Source organism: Myotis brandtii, unplaced genomic scaffold (assembly GCF_000412655.1).
Source record: "Myotis brandtii unplaced genomic scaffold, ASM41265v1 scaffold854, whole genome shotgun sequence".
NCBI lineage: Eukaryota > Metazoa > Chordata > Mammalia > Chiroptera > Vespertilionidae > Myotis > Myotis brandtii.
Window position 1 is genome coordinate 547,918 of NW_005371468.1, and position 22,858 is coordinate 570,775.

A 22,858-nucleotide genomic window follows, 5' to 3' on the forward strand; every position below is an offset into this window, starting at 1 on the left:
TTCATAGGTCGATGCTCAACCATTGAGCCATGCCGGCTGGGCAAGTAGCATGTCTTTATCTTTTTAAAAAAAGAAGATGTATTTAACTGCCAGTTAAGACTTTTGATCAGCAGGAAAAGAATCTCAGTTGCCAGGCTGATTGACATCATGTAGACCCGAGGCAAAGGCACGGGGAGGTTCTCTTTGGTCCAGGGCAGGAAGCCCAGGGCTTCGGCAGACTTGGCCCAGGGGAGGTGATGTGATGGTTGGCCCTGAGGCCCGGATGTGCCTGGGCTCTGTGCTGTCAGGTGGATTTCCAGGTGAAGAGCCAAGTCAGGTCGTCATGCCTCAGCTACGCTGTCTGGTGTCTAGAGGTGGCGCCCAGCTCCCCCTCACAGGCACAGCCTTGGTGGTAGGATGGCAGTGAGCCGTGGAGAGGAAGAGGGGCAGACAGGGTGGGGGTGGGGTCCCTGGACCTAAGTCCCAGCTCTGCCACTGATGCTGGAGGACCTGAGGCAGACGCTTGTCTGGTCTAAGCGTCAATCTTCCCATCTGTAAAATGAGAGGGTTCTGGAGTTGGAGGTTCTTCCTGAAGTTCCTGAAGGCTTTAAGAACAGTGATGGAGTCAGGCCACCCAAGGAGCCTTGGGAACCAGCTGGCCTGCTTGACCGAAGGATTTCCAACGAAGCCTTTTAGGCATGTTTTCATCTTCAAGAAGGGGCATGATTACTTAAACTTAGAGTGTTAAACAAAAATTTCCTCTGGGGGATAATTTTGAGATAAATAAAGCATTTCTGCCTAAGGCAACTATTGCTCCGCTTCTCCAGGCTTTGGGGCTATGGGTGTGTGTGTGCGCGTGCGCGTGTGTGGGCATGGGTGTGTATTCCTACCCGGTGCCCCAGCCTGGGGCAGTGAGCGCCCAAGTGGAGGTGGAGGAATCTGACTGCAGCATCCTGGTGTGGCCGCTGGACCCACAGGTGGAACAGAAGCCCTGAGACTGGGATCCACCCACCTGGTTCTGGGATGAGGGCTTGAGACCCTCCTGCCCCAAGGAATCTCTTCCTTTGTCTCCTCTTCTTCCCACCTCACCTCCACCTCAACACTCCCCCCCACTCAAGTGGGAACACTAGGTGAGTCAGAAGGTCCCCATGTGGGTCTCAGGCTGCCACTCAGCTTCGGGGCAAGTCCCTGCACCATTCTGAATCACAATTTCCTCACCTGTGAAGTGCAGTTAGTCATTTCTATCCTGAGGGCGATGGTGAGAATTTAAAGTAATTGCTACTGCTTAGCACATGGCAGGGACACTTGAGTGTTTTTTCCTTTATTTGCCCATGGCCAGAGAGGAGAGGGTAGCAAGGAGGGAGAAGTTGAGGGGCCCGGAGGGAGATGGGAGATCTGTGATACATTAGATGTTCCATTCCACTTAGCTGGGGGAGGACAGTGAAGGAGAGGGGGCTGGCATTCATTCATTCATTCATTTATTCATTATCATTCATTCAACAAATGTTTAGTGAGCCCCTACAATGAACGGGTCAGGCATGGTCCTAGCTGCTGGGAATATGAGATGCACAGGGTCTGAAGCCAGCTCTTCTCTGAACTGCTGAAGGGTAATTTCCAGGGGTCCAGGAGCCTGAGTCTGGAGACCGACACCATTCATTATCATTCATTCAACAAATGTTTATTGAGCCCCTACAATGAACGGGTCAGGCATGGTCGTAGCTGCTGGGAATGAGATGCACAGGGTCTGAAGCCAGCTCTTCTCTGAACTGCTGAAGGGTAATTTCCAGGGGTCCAGGAGCCTGGGTCTGGAGACCGACACCAGAGCCCTAACGATATCTTTCACCTAATCTTGCTCAGAAAGTTTCTGTTTTTGTTTTCAGGAAGGCTCCCTGCTGCCCACATAAAAAGTCTAGATTCCTGCCTTGCATTCAAGGCTCTTAGCAATGTGATGCCAACCTCTTCCTCTCCCCTGCCCTCTTCACCTTCCACCTCCAAGGACACAGAACTCATCCCCATGGACCCAGGTTCCTGGTCTCAGGGTCTGTGAAGGCCCACTTCCTCTGCACTCGGGGCTCGCCCCATCTCTGCCAGGGAAACCTGCCTGGTCCTCGGGGGTCCTGTTCAAAATGCCATCTCCTCTAAAGACTTTCCTTGGGCTCTTAGCAGCCCTGAGTTCCTGGCACTTGGTCACACCCTTTCTGGTGACAAGCATCTGGCTCCTCAAATGACAACCTCACCTCACCTGGACAGCCAGCGCCAGGAGGCGGCATCTGGGTCTCACCTGCTCAGTGACTAATGTGTGCTTGCCACCTGTGTGGTGCCAGTTAGAGCTTGTTGAATAATAATCGCTAGGTGAGTGGATTCTTCCTTGTTCTGTCCTCAGAGCCAACTGGAAGGAGAGAGCAGAGCAGCCGGGGTGGCAGGGCAGCGAGGTGCAGTGGGAGGATGTGGAGGGGCCAAGCCAACTCTTTTGTCATCCCAGCTCTGTCACTAGTGTGACCTTGGATGGGCCATTTCACCTCTACATCTCAGCTCATTTATCAGCATGATGGGAGAAGTACTCCTGCCTTCCTGGACTGTTGTAAGGATTAGAATTGGGTCAAGTGCCCACACATAGTAGGTATTCAACAGATCACAGCTATCATTACAGTTAATGTATTAAATTCCAAAAGGATGCTGAATGTCCACCAGGTGGTGAGTGGAGAAACAAAATGTGGCAGAGCCATACAATGGAACATTATGCAGCAACACACAGGAATGGGGTACTGATACGAGCTATGACACGGATCAGCCTTGAAAACTCTATGCCAAGTGGAAGAAGCCAGTCAAGAGAGACCACATAGTCTATGATTCATTTGGCTGTGAAATGTCCAGAAAAGGCACATCTCTAGGGGCAGAAAGTAGAGTAGGCATTGCCCGGGGCTGGGGGAGCAGGTGATGGCAGCTAATGGGGAAGGGGCTCCTCTATAGGGTGATGAAAATTTTCTAAAATTGATAGTGATTGTACAATTCTGAAATATACTGAAAACTATTGAATTAAACCCTTTAAGTGGGTGAATTGTGTGATATGTGCGTTATATCTCAATAGAGATGCAATATATATATATATATAGTGCCTGGATTCCTCAGGAAGCACAAAGAACACATATTCAGAGAGAGTCAGAGATGATTTCTGGGCAAGATGAGTAAGTGAGAGAAGCAGCCACATGCACAGCCTATTTTTGTCCTGAGAGCCTGCCTCCTGTAACCTCTTCCTCAAATGGGACCAACTGCTCTTTCAAAGGAGGAAGAAGGCAACCCATGAGTTTCACAAGTTTTCATTTCACTCAGCAACAGGACCCCAGCCCAACCCTCCTCTCCGCTACCAGCCTCAGCAGAGAGAATGGAGCAAATCTGTCCCCTCCAAGGCCGCCTGCCAGGTGGGGTGGGCCTTCTCTGGGAGCAGAGGATACTTCATGAGTTGGAGAGCACCTGCCATTTAAAGGACAGCTGAGTCTGGGCTGGTGTGGCTCAGTTGGTTGAATATCATCCCTTGCACTGAAAGGCCGTTGGTTTGATCCCTGATCAGGGCACATGTCCAGGTGGCAGGCTCCATCTCAGGTTGGGGTGCATGCAGGAGACAGTCGATTGATGTTTCTCTCTCACATCCATGTTTCTCTCTCTCTCTCCCTCTCCCTTCCTCTCTTTCCAAAAATCAATTAAAAATATTAAAAAATGAAAGGGCCGCTGACAACACGAGTGAGGGACTTTGTGTGACCATCTCTATCATCAGCACCAGTTTGCAGATGAGGAAAGTCAGGCTCTGGATGGCACATTTTGTCCAAGGTCATCTGACCATCGCGTTGTGCAGCTGGTATTTAAACTCAGATTTGTCTGACTCCTAAGGTCACGTTCGTTTTAGCCGTCGTCCCCTTTTCTTTACATCCATTCTTATGTAAGATACACATGGTGGTTGTAAAACAGAGCAGAACATAAAGAACTGCATGAAAAACAAGTTCCGTGGCTCTGAAACGAGAGTGGTGCACACGCTGGCATGTGTCCTGCAGAGTCATGCCAGTGCGCGCGCCAATGGAGAGGATCCCATAGGCTTTTCTATGTCATCAAAGAGTCCTCAAACCCGTGGTGGCAAACGACTGATTACAACCCCATCCCATGGCCACATCACACTTCGTTTATCCCCCACTTACCCGCTCTGAGGTCCCCTTCATATGCATCTTGGGACACTGTGCCCCCACTCTCTTGCTGTCCCCTCTCTGCTGCCTGAGCAGGGGTCCCAGATGACAGGAGTTGTGGGAACAGCCGAGGTCAGCAGATGGGAGAATATAAGTGACAATAGGATCCAGGGGGCCCGCTGTTGCCAAAGAGGCACTTTAGAAGTTTCTAGGGAATGACAACGTAGCCATTAATCATTGTTTGTGAATCTACTCTTTAGCCAAAGGTGTTGGCTGCTGGCTTCCCAGGGGCTTTGCACCCTTGTCCCCAAATTTGAAGCTTGGGGCAAGGACTCCAGTGGTTGTTCCGAAGTCCCTTCTGCCAGCCCTCAGGGGTAGATGCCTCTAAATGTGTTGGGTGTGTCCCGGGTGCAACAGGGAAGGACCCTTCCCTCCAGCTCTAGGCACAGGCTATGGTCCTTGGCTCGTCCATGGGGAGTCCCCAGGTGGGACATGTCTGTGGCTTCTGGGCCAGGAGTCCCCAGGTCACTGCCCACAGAAGAGCTGAGTCACTGGCAGGCAGGGTGGTCCCGTGGGCCCTGACACCCGGGAGTTGGATTATTTATTTTCTAACTGCAAATGTCTGCTCCAAGGCCCCTCAGCGGTGAGTTTTCTGCGACCAGTGTTACCTCCCAGGCCTGAACGAGGACTGGGAAAGGCTCCGACCAGTTGAGTGACCTTGATGAAAACTTTGATTCTGAGCAGCCTCGGTTTCCTTGCCTGTAATGGGGCTTGTGGAGCAGGCTAGAGAGAACCTTTGGGAACAGAAGCTAGAGGAGCTTGGTCTCTGCCATTGGACTGTCCAAGACCAGCTCCCAGCTCTTCCCCACACAGGCTCTGGGGTCGAGGTGCCTCCGCTTCTTCACCTGCAAAATGGGAATAGCAATAGGAACACATCATGGAGCTGCAAGGATTGGGTGAGTTCATGAACCGGAGGCACTTCAAACCTGGCACACATCCCACCGGGCCGGCAGCAGGTGTGCGTGCTCCAGATGTTGTTAGTAACAGCTGCGACTGCAGGGGGGTGGGGGAGAGCAGAGCGAGGTGTGCCTGCATTTCACCCCCGGAGGAATGCCTTGGTTCAGGATGAAACCACCCTGTGAGCATTTGCCCAGCTTGTTTCTGCCTAACAAAGCGACACAGATTCTCTTGTACTGTTTATAATGGGAAATCTTCTAAGGAGGAAGAAAGAGAGGCAGAAAGAAAGAGAGAAAGAAAGGAAAACAGAAAATAAAGGGAGGAAGAGAAGGAGCCTCTTTAACTCCCCATCACCCTGAGATCTCTGGTCCCCCCCTCCCAGGGACTGGCTTGCAGAGACTGCAGGGTGACTTGCACCAGGAGGTGTTGCAGAAGGTTGGGTATTTCTGGGGTGTCCTGTTGGGGAAGAGATGGAAGGATGGACGGTTTGAGTCAGAATGCTGTCCCCCTACACCTGGCCAAGAGAGAATGGCCTATCAAGGAGGAAGACCCTGAGCCACCCGGCCCCTCCCCTAGGCCCCCTCAGTCATCTTGGGGAGTCTTCTGGTGGTCTGGCGGAGCTGCCTAGAGATGGTGTGTGTGGCTAGCCTGGTGCTGAGACCAACAAGCCTGAAAGTCCAGTCCACAAATAACCATGGCCTCCCGCCTTTCCCATTCACTTCCTCCTGCCTCTGCCAAATGGGACTCAGCGAGTCAGCTGAAATCCATGGGCCCTCACGGGGCAGACACAAACCTCCCTGCTGTGTCTGTGCGAGCCCTATGCCTGGGCTCTTCCCATAGATCGAACCTCCAATCTCGTTGCTGAACTTCCAAGGCAGGGAGGTGCAGACGTAATTCCAGGTACTCGTGACTCGGACAGTCCAACGGCAGAGACCACGCATCCTCTTGTGGGGGCTGTGAATTGCCCCGTGTAGTGATGTGTACGTAGAATATGCTCAGAATCTCTTCCCGTGGATGATGGATGCCTTTTCAAGCTCCACCATTTACTAGTACGTGAAATCTGGAGCATCACTTAACCTTTCCGAGCCTCTCTTTCTACAACGGGGATAATATTCAGAGAGTCTGTTGAGGACCCACCACGTGTCAGGCACTTCGTAGATCACTGCACAACCAGCTTCCCAGTGCATCCTCCCCAAACCCCCTGAGGTTGTCATCTTTAACTAAACTCACAGACGGGCAAATAGAGCCTGGGAGGTGAGGTGCCTGCCTAGCCAGGGTCCTTTTAATTCCAAGAAGCATGTTCTCCATGCTTCCCGTGTCATCACCTGTCCCACTAACTTCCAGGGTCCCCGTGGGTGCTCTGTGCCATTTATTCACCTCCCTGGGGAGTGTGGTGTGGAGGGTAAGAAGGCAGGCTCTCCACTCACATCCTGTCTTAGACACTTACCTGGCAAGTACCTTCACCAGTCTGAGCCCCATTCTTTTTGTAATTCACGGATGACAGTGGTACTTGCCTTAGCGTTGTTGAGAAGATTAAATGATATGGAGCCCCAGGAACACTTAGCACGCAGAAAGTGCTTCCTGAACACTGGCTGCTGCTGTGGTTGTCATTAACATTCCTGCCTGAGATCTCATTGCAGGGCGCATCTGCTCGGCCCACTCTGTGGCAATCTTAAACCAGGATTGCTTTCTTCCATCACTCACTCACCTACGGATTCCGGAGCATGCTCCTTTAACCGTGAGGGTTCCCTGGTGGAAGCCTTGGCTGCCTCCGGGACATGATCGCGTGGGGATGGAGCACAGAGGGGAAACTCCATTACCCTTGGGTACATCTTGGGCCACAGGACTCCAGCCCAGTTGGAGATGAGGGATTCCCAATCGCAGGGGAGGAAGGCAGGCGTCCCGGACCCTCTCTGCACTGGGGAGGTGAGCAGAAAGTCAATGCCCGAAGCCCTTTTCCTCTGAGACTCCTCAAATTCAGAAGATTAGAGATGGGACCAGGGTCTTAGAGAGGCCAATGAAGAACTTTACTTTTTTTTATTGTGGCCCATATCGGAGAAGCTACTTGCTCAAGGTTGCACAGTAAGTTGAGAAAGAGATAGAAATCAAACCGAAGCTGGGGTTCTGAAACCTGTGTGGGGCTCAGCCCTGGGCTGGGTGCTGGGCAGGGCGCGGCTGAAGTTCTGCTGCCATCTTGCCCTCGAGGACTTCATATTCTGGTGTGGGAAGATATTGCTTCCCTTTATTCAAATATTCCTAATAAAAATCAAGAAAAACTCCCGTTTATTAAGCATTTACCAGGTGTCAGGCTCCGCACTAAGTGGTGGTGAACGTTGCCTTGTTCCTCATAAACCTTCTGTTGGGGGGTCGGAGTGGGGTGTTGTGACAGAAGTGTGGTGTCCAGTCTGTAAGGATCCCCTTGGGGTATTAATGTCAAAAGTGGGGCAGGAAGAAGGCATCTGGGCTCCTGGTAACATTCCGTACCTTGATCTGGGCATGGTTATGTGGATGCACTCATTCTGTAAAAATTCCCAAGCAGCTCATCTACTTTACCAGATGCCTATTATACATCCACAAGTAAAGTTTTAAAACTGTAAAATTAGCCCTAGCCAGTTTGGCTCAGTGGATACAGTGTCCGCCTGCTGACTGAAGAGTCCCGGCTTTGATTCCAGTTAAAGGCACCTACCTTGGTTGCAGGCTCCTCCCCGGCCCTGACCAGGGCCCAGGCCACATGCGGAAGGAAACCAATGGATCTGTTTCTCTCACATCGATATTTCTCTGTCTTTCCCTCGCTCTTCCACTCTCTCCAAAAATCAATGGGAAAATATCCTCAGGTGGGGATTAAAAAAAGAAAAGTAAAAGTAATAAAATAAGAGGACTGGCCTTACATCCAAAATATGGGCTTTCCCATTTCCAACAAGGTGCTAGCTAAGCTCTGTGATGCTAAGGAACCCCTGGGGTTCCATCCACGGCACCAACACAGAGCAGGAGATAAGCAATCCAGACAGTGTTTATCTGTGAACTCGGGTCCCAGTTCCAGTCTTGGCTTCCGGACAGCCCCAGGTGTCAGGCACTCTCCTGATAGCATTACTGGAACTGATCTCATTAGAGGTAGATTCTGTCATTAGTCAGATAGTTGGAGTTTCACGGATGCTGAAGACGTTGGCAGCATTGGATGGACTGTCTGGGAGTAATGCCGACTGTGTGGGGGTATCAAAGAAGCAAGTTCCTAGGAGTCAGACATGCCACTCCTTTCTAGTTGTATGAAAGTGGGCAGGTCATTGAACCTCTCTGAGCTTCTGTATTAGGTGTGTAGACTAGAGACGGCAATATCTATTTTGTAGGATGATTATAAAGATTAAGTGGAGTGATGGATGTCAGAGCCTTCATGTAGCAAAGTGTTTGGTCTGTGGTGGGCCTTCAAAAATCACATTTCCAGTTTTAAATTAGACATTACGGTGGTCACTGAAGCCATTGGAATGTCTTTGCTTGGGGTTTGAGTGCCAAGAAGACAGGGTGGAGGCGGGGGGTAGGCTGTAGAGAAGGGAGGTGAGTGAGAGGAGGCAGAGGGCAGGCAGCCATGGGGGAACAAGGAGCTGGAAGACCTGCCCTTAGGCCTGTCTTTGACTTGCTGTGTGATCTTAGGCAACTTGTTCAAACTCTCTGAGGTGCCATTTCCACATCTGTAAGACAGGGCTGTTCAAAGGATGTGTGTGTATAGCTCATCGTGAGGCCTGCTCTTGAGAGCAGCTGAGCATTCCAACCAGTGAGTGATAAGATGCCCCTGGCCTGGGCCCCAGAGGGAGGAGAATGCTGGGGAGGGGTCAAGCCCTAACCTCTCCCCCCACCTCTAGGGTGGATTCAAAATTTAAATCCAAGACCAGGATTTTGGGCCCCAGAATTGATCAATCGCCCCACCAACACCACCTCATCTCGGTAGATAAGCTGAGGATCTGGTCCGTTGGGCCAGAGAGATAACAGCCAAGACTGTTACCCTGCAATCAGGCCCAGAAGTGACCTCTCAGATACTTCTCCATTTGTAGGTCCCCTGGGGCAGCAGAGGCAGGGAAGGCCTTTCCACCCTCTGGGCTTCCTGTCCCTGGTGCCCAGAGGCCTGGAACACTGGGCTGGGGTCTGAGGAAGAGATATGACTGCCCAGCGGGAATGTCACAGAGTGGGTCACCCACCCTGCCAAGGCCACTAGCTCCCGGCAGGGATATCCAGCATGGCCAGAGCTCGGCACTTGTTGGCCTCTCTTTGGACGGCAGTGAATGTGCCTGGAGCTGGGTTGATTAAAGTTTTGATATTTTACTAAACACAGATTTTTTTGCTTTTATTTCTATTTCCAAGGAAGATTGCATGAAAGCATTATTTATCTTGACTACTGAATTCTTTAGTGCCTCCTTAAATTTTGCACCTGAGATGAGTGCCTCACTCAGTGCCCCCTAGTCCTGACCCTGGTGGTGACAGAGGGCTGGTGGAGATGAGGATGGGGGTGGGGAGGGTGGCCCCCATGGTGTCTGAAAGATTCTACTACATGAAGCTTTCCATTGCAGCTGTCGCCTCTTTGCCTGAAGATATGCCTTGAGGTTGGACTAAATTTTCTAGATCAGTGATCCTCAATGGAGGCAACTTTGCTCCCCAGAGGACATTTGGAAATATGTGGAGATGTTTTTGATAGTCTTTGTGGGACAATCAGATGATGGGGGAGGTACTCCTGACATCTAGTGTGTAGAGACCAGGGATGCTGCTAAACTTCTAAGTCCACCCTTCCCCCACCAACACACAACAAAGAATTACTTTACTCCAAATAGTAAGAGTGAAAAGGTTGAGAACCTTGATCTAGATCTATAGCATAGAAGAAAGAGCATAAGTTTTTCACACATTAAAGATGAAAAAATAGAAAGAGGGAGAACTAGAGTGAGAACAAAAAAAGAGGAGGGAGGGAAAGAGAGAAAGAGATAGATAGATGATAGATGGAAGGTTTGGGAGCCAAAAGGACTAGGATTCCCAGATCCCCCACTTCCTGTGCACACTTGCAAGGCACTTTTCCTCTCTGAATCTCATTTTCCATACATGTGAAGTCAGGGTCATCATACATTCTCATGGGAATGAGGAGAAGGTGAGGATTCTGGGATAGGATACATATGAGTCCCTGGTAGACAAGCACTCAGGATGGTGGGACTCCCTTTGCCTTCTCCCTCCTCCCCTCATGGTCCCCCAGCATTGTAGGATCCTCCCCCTCATTGGCCGAGATAATGACCAGAGGAAGGCTGCTCGTGGGGTTATGACTGGGGCACTTTAGGGGTGCTAATAGTAAGTATATGTGGACAGTAGACATCTGGGGTCTTCTCCAGCACACCTGGACACCCATGTGTGTCAGTGGACCCCAGGAGGCAGGTCCCTGCAGTCCCAGCAGGGAGCAGTTGAGAGAATTGAACAAATGCCTTATTATCAGCTCCCCTGCCCAGCACCCCAGCCTCGGGCAATCATCCAAGCCTCTTCCCACTTCCCCAAAAGCCCAATATAAGGACTGTCTCTGGGACCCAGCAGTCTGAGACAGCAAGAGTGGAGGTCTCTGACACTTCAGAGGTGAGTGCTCCCCCAGCTGCCCAGGGAGCCTAGGAGGCCTGTCCTTAGGACCTTGATGGCCACTGTCCTTGCACTCCGTCCTCAGTGTAGTGGAGCGGGCCCTGACCTTGAGCAGGGAAAGGGTCTGGGCTAAGTGTCATCTCAGGGGCCAGTGATAAAGCCCATGGGTAAAAGGGACTTTTTCTGCTTCTCCAGATCAGCATCTGTTCACTGGGGGAGAAGGAAGCCCTCCAGTTTGCCTTTAATCAGCTACTTAAACAAACATTGCATCTCTGTTGTGTGACAGAGGCCGTGCAGACACAGTGAGCAGACCCACGGCGGGAAGTGAAGCCGTGTCCCTGCCACAAGAACGAGTGAATATGAAACTTCCCCTGCTCCTGCTGCTCCTCCTGCTGGGGACAGTTGCTGCTCTTCATCAGGGTAAATCCTCCCTTCCCTTCTCATCCAGCTTGACCCCTTCTCCTCTTTCTGGCAACTTCTTGGCTTCTTCTGAGCTAGGCCACAGCTTTTCCTTCTTCAGTGGACCCAGCTCCCCTCAGGTAAGATCTTTCATGGACTCAGAAATGTGACCTGAACATTCTGTCGTGGCTCCTGCTCAAGCAAAAACCACCCATCTTCTCAGAGGTGCTTCTTCCTACCCCGAAATACACACCTGTCAGCCAGTACCAGGTGCTCACCCCACAGGGAGGAGATCCTTAGGCCTAGGCTCCAGAAGGAGGCACTAGGAAGGCTTGAGTGGGGCGGTCGGAGCTGTCCGTGGTCCTAGAAGAAGGGGACCCCTGACATGATGGCAGGTTACCTGTTCTTCCAGGGAATGATGCCCCCTATCCTGACAGCCAAGAGTCACAGGCAGACCTGAGCCAAGATCTGGAAGGCTCTGGGGAGCAGGAGGGAGAGTCAGTCCTGACTGAGGAGACGATTCAGTCTGAAGGAGAGCAGGTGGAGGCTTCCAGCTGCCAAGATGCCTTTGAGGATGAAGAGGCCATGGAGTCGGACCCAGGTGCCCTAGATGAGAACTTGCAGTGCCCCAGGGCAGAGGACACAGTGGAAATGCTGGGCAGTCCTGGATGCAAGACCTGCCGCTACGTGTTGGTGCGGACCCGCAGAACATTTAGAGGCGCTCGGGTAAGTGGTGGCTGGGAGGCTACTGATGAAGGAGGACCAGGGGCAGGAGAAGATGTGGATTCCACCTCCTGTTCCCTATTCATTTACACTAGTGGTTCTCAAACGCTAGTGAGCAGCAGAATCTCCTAGAGGTCTTGTTGAAGCATAGATTTCAGGGTTAGCAGGTGGGGCCCAAGAGTTTGCATTTAGGACCAAGTGCCAGGTGATGATGACACTGTTGGTCTAGAGGCAGTACTTTGAGAATCACTGATTGGGACAAAAGGCTTTGGTATTAGATATACCTGTGTTAAACCCTGGCTCCACCTGTCATTGACATGTTACCTGGGCAAGTCCCTTCATCTTTCAGAGCTTCAGGATCTTCACTTGTACAATGGAGATATATAGTACCAACCTCTTATGTTGTGGTGAGGATTAAATGAGATAATACACAAAAAGCATTTGGATCAGTCCTTGAGTCATTATAAACTCCCAGTAAATGGTGGCTAAGATTATTCTCAGCATTATTATTATTTCCTGCAAGAAGTTCCCCATGACAGATGAAGGAGCCAGAGATGGAATTGGAGGAGCAAGTAGATCCCTGATTTCTGACCTGACAAGGGATGGAGAGTTCTCTCTTGAAGTCTCAGGAGCTTGAGGGGGGAAAAAACCCAGTGAATTATCTACCCCACCTCTTCTCTCTGCAGAAAGTCTGCAGGAGGTGCTACAGAGGCAACCTCGTGTCTATCCACAACCGCAGTGTCAACTATCAACTCCAGTGCTTGGCCAGTAAGATCAACCAGCAACAGGTCTGGATTGGAGGCAAAATGAGTTTCTGGGTAAGTGAGGGGCCAGCTCCCAGGTACAGGAAGTTCTCTCTGGCATCAGGCCTCATTCCAGCAGCCAAGTGACTTCCCTGTGGGAGGCGGTAGGGGAGCTGGCTGGTGTGGCTAAAGAGAACTGGTGATTGTGCGCATCTCTTCCCATTCCATGTTCAGTGACTTCATGCCATGGCAGGTGTATTTACCCCAAGGAAATTGGTGATTGTTACAAATCAGGGTTCTTCCCTCACTCTGTCTTCTCACCTTCTCCCAGAGCTGGTTGAAAAACAGTTACCAGCTCAGCACTGGAGTCAGGAGATCCTTTCCTTACCCAGCTTGCTCATTGACAACCTGAATGGCTTCCTCATGTCTAAAATGGGGTCCTTCTCTCAGAGTGGTTCTGGGATAGTGGGTGAATAAGTGCTATTATGTTTGCTACTCAGATGTGGTCCATGGACCAAGCAGTATTAGCATCCCCTGAGAGCTTGTTAGGAATTCACAGTCTTGGGCCCCATCTGAGCCCCCTGAATCAGCATCTCCATTTTAAAAAGGTCTGCAGGAGACTTGTATTCACAGAAAGTTTGAGAAGCCTGGCTGTGTGAGATGGGGAGGGACAACTGGCCTTGCATTGTCATTGCCTGCGAACACTCAGGGGTGGGTGTCCAGGATATCTGGCTCCTAGCTGGGTGGGAAGTTCCCAGAAAGGGACAGTCAGTGGGCATTTTCTGGAAACTCTAGTTATGTCTGTCTTCCTGGCCCTCAGCCTCTGACCCAGCCTATCCCCTCTCTCGTTCTAGTACAGAAGGTTACACTGGATTGATGGGAGTGCTGTAAATTTTAGTAACTGGGCTCATCATCATGGGCGCGGCCGCTGTGTGACCCTATGCACCAGAGGTGAGGGGGACTGGGCACCAGGGCAAAGGGAAGGGACGGCAAGGTGGACTCTAAGACACTGTCCCTTTGAGCTGCCTGAGCAACATCTCCTCAAACTCACAACTTCCCCACAACTGGAGAACCAACGTCCTGTCTTTGAGGAGGGCTGTGAAGTAGGGTGAGGGGGTGCCCTGTGTGAGGGCTGGATAAGGACTCTCCATCCTCACAGTCGAAGCTCGGCTGGGGCCCTAGAGCCTCCTTTCCTCCCTCTGCTATTGATGTGACAATTGAGAATAGCCATGGTGAATGAAATGTGTGGATGAAGGATGAGGGAGGGATGTGTGAATTAGGAATGGCTGAATGTCAGACGTGAGGGACTCAGGACTGTGGCTAAGGCCATACATGCTGGAGAAAGGCTGCCTCAATTCCCATCTCAGCCCAGCCACCTGCCCACTGGCATTCAGGCCAGTGATTTCTTCGCTGAGCCTCAGGTTCCTCATCTGCGCAATGGGGATGATGAGAGCACCTCCCTCTGGGAGTCATTGTGAGGATTAGCCAGGAGCCCCCAGGAAGCACTCAGCACCCTGTCTTCCTGGGGTGAAAACTCAACAAACACAAAGCTAGTGGGGGGGGGCAGGGTGTGTGGCAAACATATCATGACAATTGGAGGGCAAGTGGGGCACAGGCCACAATCTGCTGGCAGCTGACATCACCGTGTTTTCTATTTCTAGGAGGTCGTTGGCGACGAAAATGTTGTATAAGTCGCCTGCCCTTCATCTGTTCCTACTAAGCCAGTGGCCTGGAAGAGATCCTGCCTGGAGCCCCCTCCCTACACCCCTCCTGGAAACCCCTGGCCCACCCTGGGCACTGGGATGGACTCCCAGCATCTCCTGTAATAAAGTCATGTTTCCCACTGCATTTGCTGACTCTTGTTTCTTCACTGCTCATTGAAGGACTCCCCGGGGTTGAAACTCCTGGAAGCCCTCACTCCTGCAGGGTGGGGCTTTGAGGAAAGTAAAGGATGGCCAGTGGCCCGCGGAATGGGGGTGGGCGCTGAGGGGTTTGGCTACAGCGCCACCTAGGGGCAGATCAAGGGCTGGGTGGCTCTCCGAAGACCTTTCTCAGCCCAGGCTGGAGGATTGCACCCCTCACCCCTTGGGGAAAGTTCTCATTGAAAGGGCGAGGACTACGCCCTCCATCTTACCCTGTGTCCTCCATTTTTTGGGCAGCCATGTGCTCAGGAAAGCACCTTCTTCCCGGAAGCCCAAGTCTCTGCTAGCCACGCCCAGGATTTCTTTAAACTAACCAATGACAATCAAGGGACTTGCGCGCTATAGATATGACCACATCCTGTGTAACAAGACCTGACTTGCACCTGGCCAATCGGCAGGGCCCACAGTCATCTCTCCTCCCCTCACTCCACCCCCTATTAAAAACCCCTTTTTCCCACGGGTGGGCACTCTCGTCTCCCCGTTGCGTCGGTGGAGCCTGGGAGCCAGACCCGGGTCTGTAATAATAATAAAAGACTCTCTGCTTTTGCATCGGACTTGGCTGGCTCCCTGGTGGTCTATTGGGGATCTTGAAATCTGGGCATAACACTATTGGGTGGGGGCTGGTGGGGAACTGGCCCTCCTGCATTGTTTGGATTCATTATAGGGTGCGGGTGGGGTGGGAGTGGGACAGCTTTCCAAATGAGGGTGATATCACTGATTCAAGAAGTGGAGGACTGTGAAAATTTTAACTGAGTACATTTAAAGATGAAATTGGCTTTATTCATTGATTCATGAATCAGGCAGCATCCCATTCAGCAAATAGAAAGAAGCTCTGAAAAGCGGTAATAATGGAAGGTGTTTATAGGCAAAAGGGAGCAGAAGGAAGGTTCTAGCAAAGAATGCATTGCTTCAGGGGAGGTCACCTTTCTTTGGAAGGGGTCTATCAAGAGATTTCCCAGCCCTAGCTGGTTTGCCTCAGTGGATAGAGCGTTGGCCTACGGACTGAAGTGTCCCGGGTTGGATTCTCCTCAAGGGCACGTACCTTATTGGCAGGCTTCTCCTGAGGCCCTGGATCAGGACCACGTGTGGAAGTCAAGCAATGGATCTGTTTGTGTCACATCAATATTTCTCTCTCTCTCACCCTCTCCCTTCCACTCTCTAAAACTCACTAGAAAATTATCCTCGGGTGAGAATTAAAAATAAAAAAGTAAAAGTAATGAGTAAGAGGACTGGCTTTACATCCCAAAATATGGGCTTTCCCATCCCAACAAGGTGCTAGCTAAGCTTTGAAGCTAAGCTCTGTCTTTAGGGTGGAAGCCCTGGAGTTCTGTTCACCGCACCATCACAGAGCGGGAGCGCAATCCAGACAGTGCTTATCTGTGGACACAGGTCCCAGATCCAGTGCTGGCTCCGGACAGCCCCAGGTCCAAGCCCTGTCCTGAGAGCACTATTGGAGCTGATCTCAGTAGAGGCAGGTTCTGTCATTGCCTCAGCTCCCAGGTGAGAAAACTGAGACTCTGGGACTTGCCATTCATTTGCATCACACTGCACTGAGACCCACCCTCTGCCTAATGTGGGACTGGACTGACCCTTGAGACAAAAGGCAGAGTTTGAAACCCCTTGGAACATAAATGCAAACAGTAAGCCAGACACTCGGAGTTTCACGGATGCGGAAAACATTGGCAGCATTGGATGGACTGTCTGGGAGTAATGCAGACTGTCTGGGGTATCAAAGAAGCAAGAACCTAGGAGTCAGACATGCCACTCCTTTCTAGTTGTATGAACTTGGGCAGGTCATTGAACCTCTCTGAGCTTCTGTATAGGTGTGTAGGTGAGAGATGGCAATACCTATTTTGTAGAATGATTGTAAAGATTAAGTGGGGTGATGGATGTCAGAGACTTCATGTAGCAAAGTGTATGGTCTGTGGTGGGCCTTCAAAAATCACATTTCCAGTTTTAAATTAGACATTACTGTGGTCACTGAAGCCATTGGAATGTCTTAGCTTGGGCTTTGAGTTCAAAGAAGACAGGGCGGCAGGCTTAAGAGTAGGGAGGTGAGTGAGAGGAGGCAGAGGGCAGGCAGCCATGGGGGGACAAGAAGCTGGAAGACCTGCCCTTCGGCCTGTCTTTGACTTGCTGTGTGATCTTGGGCAACTTGCTTAAGCTCTCTGAGGTGACATTTCCACATCTGTAACAGGGGAAAGTATGTTTAAGCTCACCAGGAGGCTGGCTCTTAGGCTCTTGAGAGCAGCTGAGCATCCTTACCAGAGAGTGATAAGATGCTCCTGGCCTGGGCCCCCAGAAGGAGGAGAATGCTGGGGAGGGGTCTAGATCTTCCCCCCCCCCTTAGGGTGGACTCAAAATTTCAATGCAAGGCCAGGTTTTGGGCCCCAGAATTGGTCAATTTCCCCACTACCACCACCCCATGTCGGTAGACAAGCTGAGGATCATGTCCGTTGGGCCAGAGAGATAACAGCCAAGACCGTTACCTTGCAATCAAGCCCAGAAGTGACCTCTCAGATACTTCTCCATTTGTAGGTCCCCTGGGACAGCAGAGGCAGGGAAGGCCTTTCCACCCTCTGGGCTACCTGTCCCTGGTGCCCTGAGTCCTGGAAGGCTGAGGAGGGGTCTGAGGAAGAAGTATGATTGCCCAGAGGGAATGTCACAGAGTGGGTCACCCACCCTGCCAAGGCCACCAGCTCCCAGCAGGGATATCCAGCAATGCCAGGGCCCGGCACTTGGTGGCCTCTCTTTGGCCGGCAGTAAATGAGCCTGGAGCTGGGTTGATTAAAGTTTTGATATTTTATTCATCAGAGATGTTTTTGCATTTATTCTTATTTACAAGAAAGATTGCATGAGCATTATTTATCTTGACTACTGAATTCTTTAGTGCCCCCTTAAATTTTGCACCGGAGATGAGTGCCTCACTCAGTGCCCCCTAGTCCTGACCCTGGTGGTGACAGAGGGCTGGTGGAGATGAGGATGGGGGTGGGGAGGGTGGCCCCCATGGTGTCTGAAAGATTCTGCATGAAGCTTTCCATTGCAGCTGTCACCTCTTTGCCTGAAGATATGCTTTGAGGTTGTTCTAAATGGCATTTTCTAGACCAGTGATCCTCAATGGAGGCAACTTTGCTCCCCAGAGGACATTTGGAAATATGTGGAGATGTTTTTGATAGTCTTTGGGGGACAATCAGATTGATGGGGGGAGGTACTCTTGACATCTAGTGAGTAGAAACCAGGGATGCTGCTAAACTTCTACAGTCACCCCTTCCCCAAAACACAACAAAGAAACACTTTACTCCAAATAGTAACAGTGCAAAGATTGATAACTTTGATCTAGATCTATAGCATAGAAGAAAGAGCATAAGGTTTTCACACATTAAAGGTGAAAAAACAGGAAGAGGAAGAACTAGAGTGAGAAGGAGAGAGAGGGAGGGAGGGAAGAAGGAAGAAAGGGAGAGAGAAAAAGAAGTGATAGATAGATGATAGATGATAGATAGATAGATAGATAGATAGATACATAGATACATAGATAGATAGATGACAGAAGGTTTGGGAGCCAGAAGGACTAGAAATACCAGTTCCCCACTTCCTGTGCACACTTGCAAGGGACTTTCTCTCTCTGAATCTCATTTTTCACACCTGTGAAGTTAGAGTCATCATACATTCTCATGGAAATGAGTAGAAGGTGAGGATTCTGGGATGGGATGCATATGAAGTCCCCGGTCTAGACAAGCACTCAGGAGGTGGACGCCTCCTCCCTCCTCCCTCATGGTCCCCCAGCATCCTAGGATTCTCCACTTCATTGGCTGGGATAGTGACCAGAAGAAGGCTGCTTCCGGGGTTATGACTGGGGCACTTTAGGGGTGCTAACAGTAAGTATATGTGGACAGTAGACATCTGGGGTCTTCTCCAGAACACCTGGGTGTTTGAACGCCCATATGTGTCAGTGGACCCCAGGAGGCAGGGCCCTGCAGTCCCAGCAGGGAGCAGGTGAGAGAATTGAGCAAATGCCTTATTATCAACTTCCTTACCCAGCCCCCAGCCTGGGGCAATCATCCTGGCCTCTTCCCACTTCCCCAAAAGCCCAGTATAAGGACTGCCTCTGGTACCCAGCAGTCAGAGACACCAAGAGTGGAGGTCTCCAACACTTTAAGGTGAGTGTTCCCCCTGCTGTCCAGTGAAGAGGGGTCCAAGGCTTGGGAGAAAGCAGAAGCCAACATCTAGGAGGCCTGTCCTTAAGACCCTGATGGCCACTGTCCTTCCACTCCGTCCTCAGTGTAGTAGAACTTGCCCTGACTTGAGCAGACCAGCTCTGGGCTAAGTACTATCCCAGGGGCCAGTGATGGAATGCTTGGGTAAAAGGAACTTTTTCTGCTTCTCCAGGTCAGCATCTGTTCACTGGGGGAGATGAAAGCCCTCCAGTTTGCCTTTAATCAGCTACTTAAACAAACATTGCATCTCTGTTGTGTGGCAGGGGCCGTGCAGACACAGTGAACAGAACCCACGGCGTGAAGTGAAGCCGTGTCCCTGCCACAAGAACAGTGAATATGAAACTCCCCCTGCTCCTGCTGCTCCTCCTGCTGGGGACAGTTGCTGCTTTTCATCTGGGTAAATCTTCCCTTCCCTTCTCATCCAACTTGACCCCTTCTCCTCTTTCTGGCACCTCTTTGGCTCTCTCTGGGCCAGGGCCACAGCTTTTCCTTCTTCAGTGGACCCAGCTCCCCTCAGGTAAGATCTCTCCTGGACTCAGAAATGTGACCTGCATATTTTGTCAAGGCTCCTCCTCAAGCAAAACCCACCCACCTTCTCAGAGCAGCTTTTTCCTACCCCGAAATACACACCTGTCAGCCAGCGCCAGGTGCTCACCCCTTTGTGTGAGTTCTCACCTCACCCCACAGGGAGGAGATCCTTCTGGCCTAGGCTCCAGAGGGAGGCACTAGGAAGTCTTGAGTGGGGTGGTCGGCACTGTCCGTGGTCCTGGAAGAAGGAGCTCCTTACCTGATGGCAGGCTACCTCTTCTTCCAGGGAATGATGCCCCCTATCTGGACAGCCAAGAGTCACAGGCAGACCTGAGCCAGGATCTGGAAGGCTCTGGGGAGCAGGAGGGAGAGTTGGTCCTGAACTGAGGAGGCATTCAGTCCCAAGGAGAGCAGGTGGAGGCTTCCAGCTGCCAAGATGCCTTTGTGGACAAGAAGGCCATGGAGTCGGACCCAGGTGCCCTAGATGAGAACTTGCAGTGCCCCAGGGAAGAGGACACAGAGGAAATGCTGGGCAGTCCTGGGTGCAAGACCTGCCACTACCGGTTGGTGCAGACGCCCCGAACATTTGCAGATGCTCAGGTAAGTGGCAGGGAGGCTGCTGATGAAGGAGGACCAGGGGCAGGAGCAGAGAGTGGGTTCCACCTCCTGCTCCCTATTCATTTACACTAGTGGTTCTCAAAGCTAGTGAGCAGCAGACTCTCCTAGAGGTCTTGTTGAAGCATAGATTTCAGGGTTAGCAAGTCTGGGGTGGGGCCCAAGAGTTTGCATTTAGGACCAAGTGCCAGGTGATGATGACACTGTTGGTCTGGAGGCAGTACTTTGAGAATCACTGATTGGGACAAAAGGCTTTGGTATTAGATATACCTGTGTTAAACCCTGGCTTCACCTGTCATTGACATGTTACCTGGGCAAGTCACTTCACCTTTTAGAGCTTCAGGATCTTCACTTGTACAATGGAGATATATAGTACCAACCTCTTATGTTGTGGTGAGGTTTAAATGAGATAATACATGAAAAGCATTCGGATCAGTTCTTGAGTCATTATAAACTCCCAGTAGATGGTGGCTAAGATTATTCTCAGGATTATTATTATTTCCTGCAAGAAGTTCCCGGTGACAGATAAAGGAGCAAGAGATGGGCTTTAAGGAGCAAGTAGATCCCTGATTTCTGACCTGAGAAGGGATGGAGAGTTCTCTTCTGGAGTCTCAGGAACTTGAGTGAAAATAACCCAGTGAATTATCTACCCCACCTCTTCTTTCTGCAGGACACCTGCTGGAGGTGCTACAGAGGCAACCTGGCCTCTATCCACAGCCTCAGCACCAACAATCAACTCCAACGCTTGTCCAGTAAGATTAACCAGCAACAGGTCTGGATTGGAGGTGCCATCGGGGGCTGGGTAAGTGAGGGGCTAGCTCCCAGGTACAGGAAGTTCTCTCTGTTATCAGGACTCATTCCAAGAGCTGAGTGACCTTCCTGTGGGAGGCAGTGGGGGAGCTGGCTGGTGCTGGCTAGAGAGAACTGGTGATTGTGCACATCTCTTCCCAATTCCATGTTCAGTGACTTCATGTTTGTGGTATGAAATCTGCCATGGCAGGTGTATTTCGACCATGGAAAATGGCTGTTGTTACAAATCAGGGTTCCTAGCTCGCTCTGCTTTCTCACCTTCCCCCAGAGCTGGTTGGTAAACAGTTACCAGCTCACCACTGGAGTCAGAGATCCATTCCTTCCCCAGCTTGGTCACTTAAAGCTGAATGGCTTCCTCATGTCTAAAATGGGGTCCTTCTCTCAGAGTGGTTCTGGGATAGTGGGTGAGTAAGTGCTATTATATTTGCTACTCAAGTGTGGTCCATGGACCAAGCAGTACTGCATTGCCTGATAGCTTGTTAGGAATGCACAGTCTTGGGCCTCATCTGAGATCTTGAATCAGCAACTCCGTTTTATTTATTTTTATTTTTAAAAAATATATCTGAGACTCCTGAATCAGCATCTCCATTTAAAAAGGTCTGCAGGAGACTTGTATTCACAGAAAGTTTGAGAAGCCTGGCTGTGTGAGGAGGGGAGGGACCACTGCTTGTCCATTGTCATTGCCTGCAAACTCTCAGGGGTGGGTGTCCAGGATATCTGGCTCCTAGCTGGGTGGGCAGTGCCCAGAATGGGACAGTCAGTGGGCATTTTCTGGAACCTCTGGATCTGCCTGTCTTCCTGGACCTCAGCCTCTGACCCAGCCTATCCCCTCTCTCGTTCTAGTGCTTCGGGTTTCACTGGCTTGATAGGAGCCCTATAAATTTTAGTCACTGGGCTAATCAGCGTGGGAACGGCCGCTGTGTGACACTATGCACCAGAGGTGAGGGGACTGGGCCCCAGGGCAAAGGGAAGGGATGGTAAAGTGGACTCTTACACACTGTCCCTTTGAACTGTCTAAGCAACACCTCCTCAAACTCATAGCCTTTCCACAACTGGAGAACCAATGTCCTGTCTGTGAGGACGCTTGTGATGTAGAGTGAGGGGGTGCTCTGTGTGAGGGCTGGATAGGGCTCTCCATCCTCACAGACGAAGCTTGGCTGGGGGTCTGAGGGCTGCTTTCCTTCCTCTGCTACTAATGTGACAATTGAGAGTAGCCGAGGTGAATGAAAGGTGTGGATGAGGGACAAGCAAGAGATGTGCAAATTAGGAATGGCTGAATGCCAGACGTGAGGGACTCAGGACTGTGGCTGAGGCCATACACGCTGGAGAAAGGCTTCTACAGTTCCCATCCCAGCCCTGCCACCTGCCCACTGCCATACAGACAAGTGGTTTCCCCGCTGAGCCTCAGGTTCCTCATCTGTGCAATGGGGATGAGGACAGCACCTCCCTCTGGGAGTCATTGTGAGGATTAGCCAGGAGCCCCCAGGAAGCACTCAGCACCCTGTCTTCCTGGGGTGAAAACTCAACAAACACAAGGTAGTAGGGGTGTGTGGCAAACATATCATGACAATTGGAGGGCAAGGGGCCACAGGCCACACTCTGCTGGCAGCTGACATCACTGTGTTTTCTATTGCTAGGGGGTCATTGGCGACAGTCAAGTTGCGGAAGACTTCTGCCCTTCATCTGCTCCTCCTAAACCAGTGGCGAGAAAGGGATCCTGCCTGGAGCCCTCTCCCTACACTCCTCCTGGCGGCCCCTGGGCCACCCTGGACACTGGGCTGGACTCCCAGCCTCTCCTGGTCATAAAGCCATGTTTCCCACTGCATTTCCTGACTCTTGTTTCTTCATTGCTCATTGGAGGGCTCACCGGGGCTGAAAATCCTGAAAGCCCTCACTCCTGCAGGGTGGGGTTTTGAGGAAAGTAAAGGATGGCCAGTGGCACGCAGGGATGGGTGGAATGGGGATGGAGTGCTGACGGGATTGGCTGCAGTGCCACCTAAGTGCAGAGCCAGGACTGGGTGGCTCTCCCAAGACCCTTCTCAGCCCAGGCTGGGGGATTCCACACCCCCACACCCTTGCACTGGGGAAGTTCTCATTGGGTGGGGCATATGGGGTGGGGACTGGCCCTCCTGCTTTGTTTGGATTCAGTATTGGGTGCGGGTGGTGTGGGAGTGGGGTGGCTTTCCAAATGAGGGTGATATCAC

The 22,858-nt window shown here is 51.3% G+C and overlaps 1 protein-coding gene, 1 long non-coding RNA gene and 1 pseudogene across 4 annotated transcripts; all 3 read left to right on the forward strand.

The window, feature by feature from the left end:
- Positions 1–13: 13 nt before the first annotated feature.
- Positions 14–786, forward strand: LOC106724508. Its single transcript, XR_001360322.1, has 2 exons — positions 14–319; positions 352–786. It is a non-coding gene; the product is annotated as an uncharacterized LOC106724508 (long non-coding RNA).
- Positions 787–4,867: 4,081 nt separating this feature from the next.
- On the forward strand, positions 4,868–14,403 carry LOC102250212 (proteoglycan 3-like). 3 transcript variants are annotated; one of them, XM_014532184.1, is made up of 6 exons: positions 4,868–5,107; positions 10,987–11,120; positions 11,512–11,825; positions 12,509–12,640; positions 13,420–13,516; positions 14,227–14,403. In XM_014532184.1, exons 1-6 carry the CDS (start codon positions 5,064–5,066, stop codon positions 14,283–14,285), a joined length of 780 nt encoding a protein of 259 aa, XP_014387670.1. In that variant the 5' UTR covers positions 4,868–5,063; the 3' UTR covers positions 14,286–14,403. The 3 variants fall into 3 exon arrangements, with proteins under 3 accessions (XP_014387670.1, XP_014387671.1, XP_005884842.1); XM_014532185.1 differs by lacking the exon at positions 4,868–5,107 and adding an exon at positions 10,678–10,704 and having other exon boundaries at positions 10,989–11,120; XM_005884780.1 differs by lacking the exon at positions 4,868–5,107 and adding an exon at positions 10,678–10,700.
- Positions 14,404–18,809: 4,406 nt separating this feature from the next.
- LOC102250521 lies at positions 18,810–22,479 on the forward strand (annotated as a pseudogene).
- Positions 22,480–22,858: the final 379 nt, after the last annotated feature.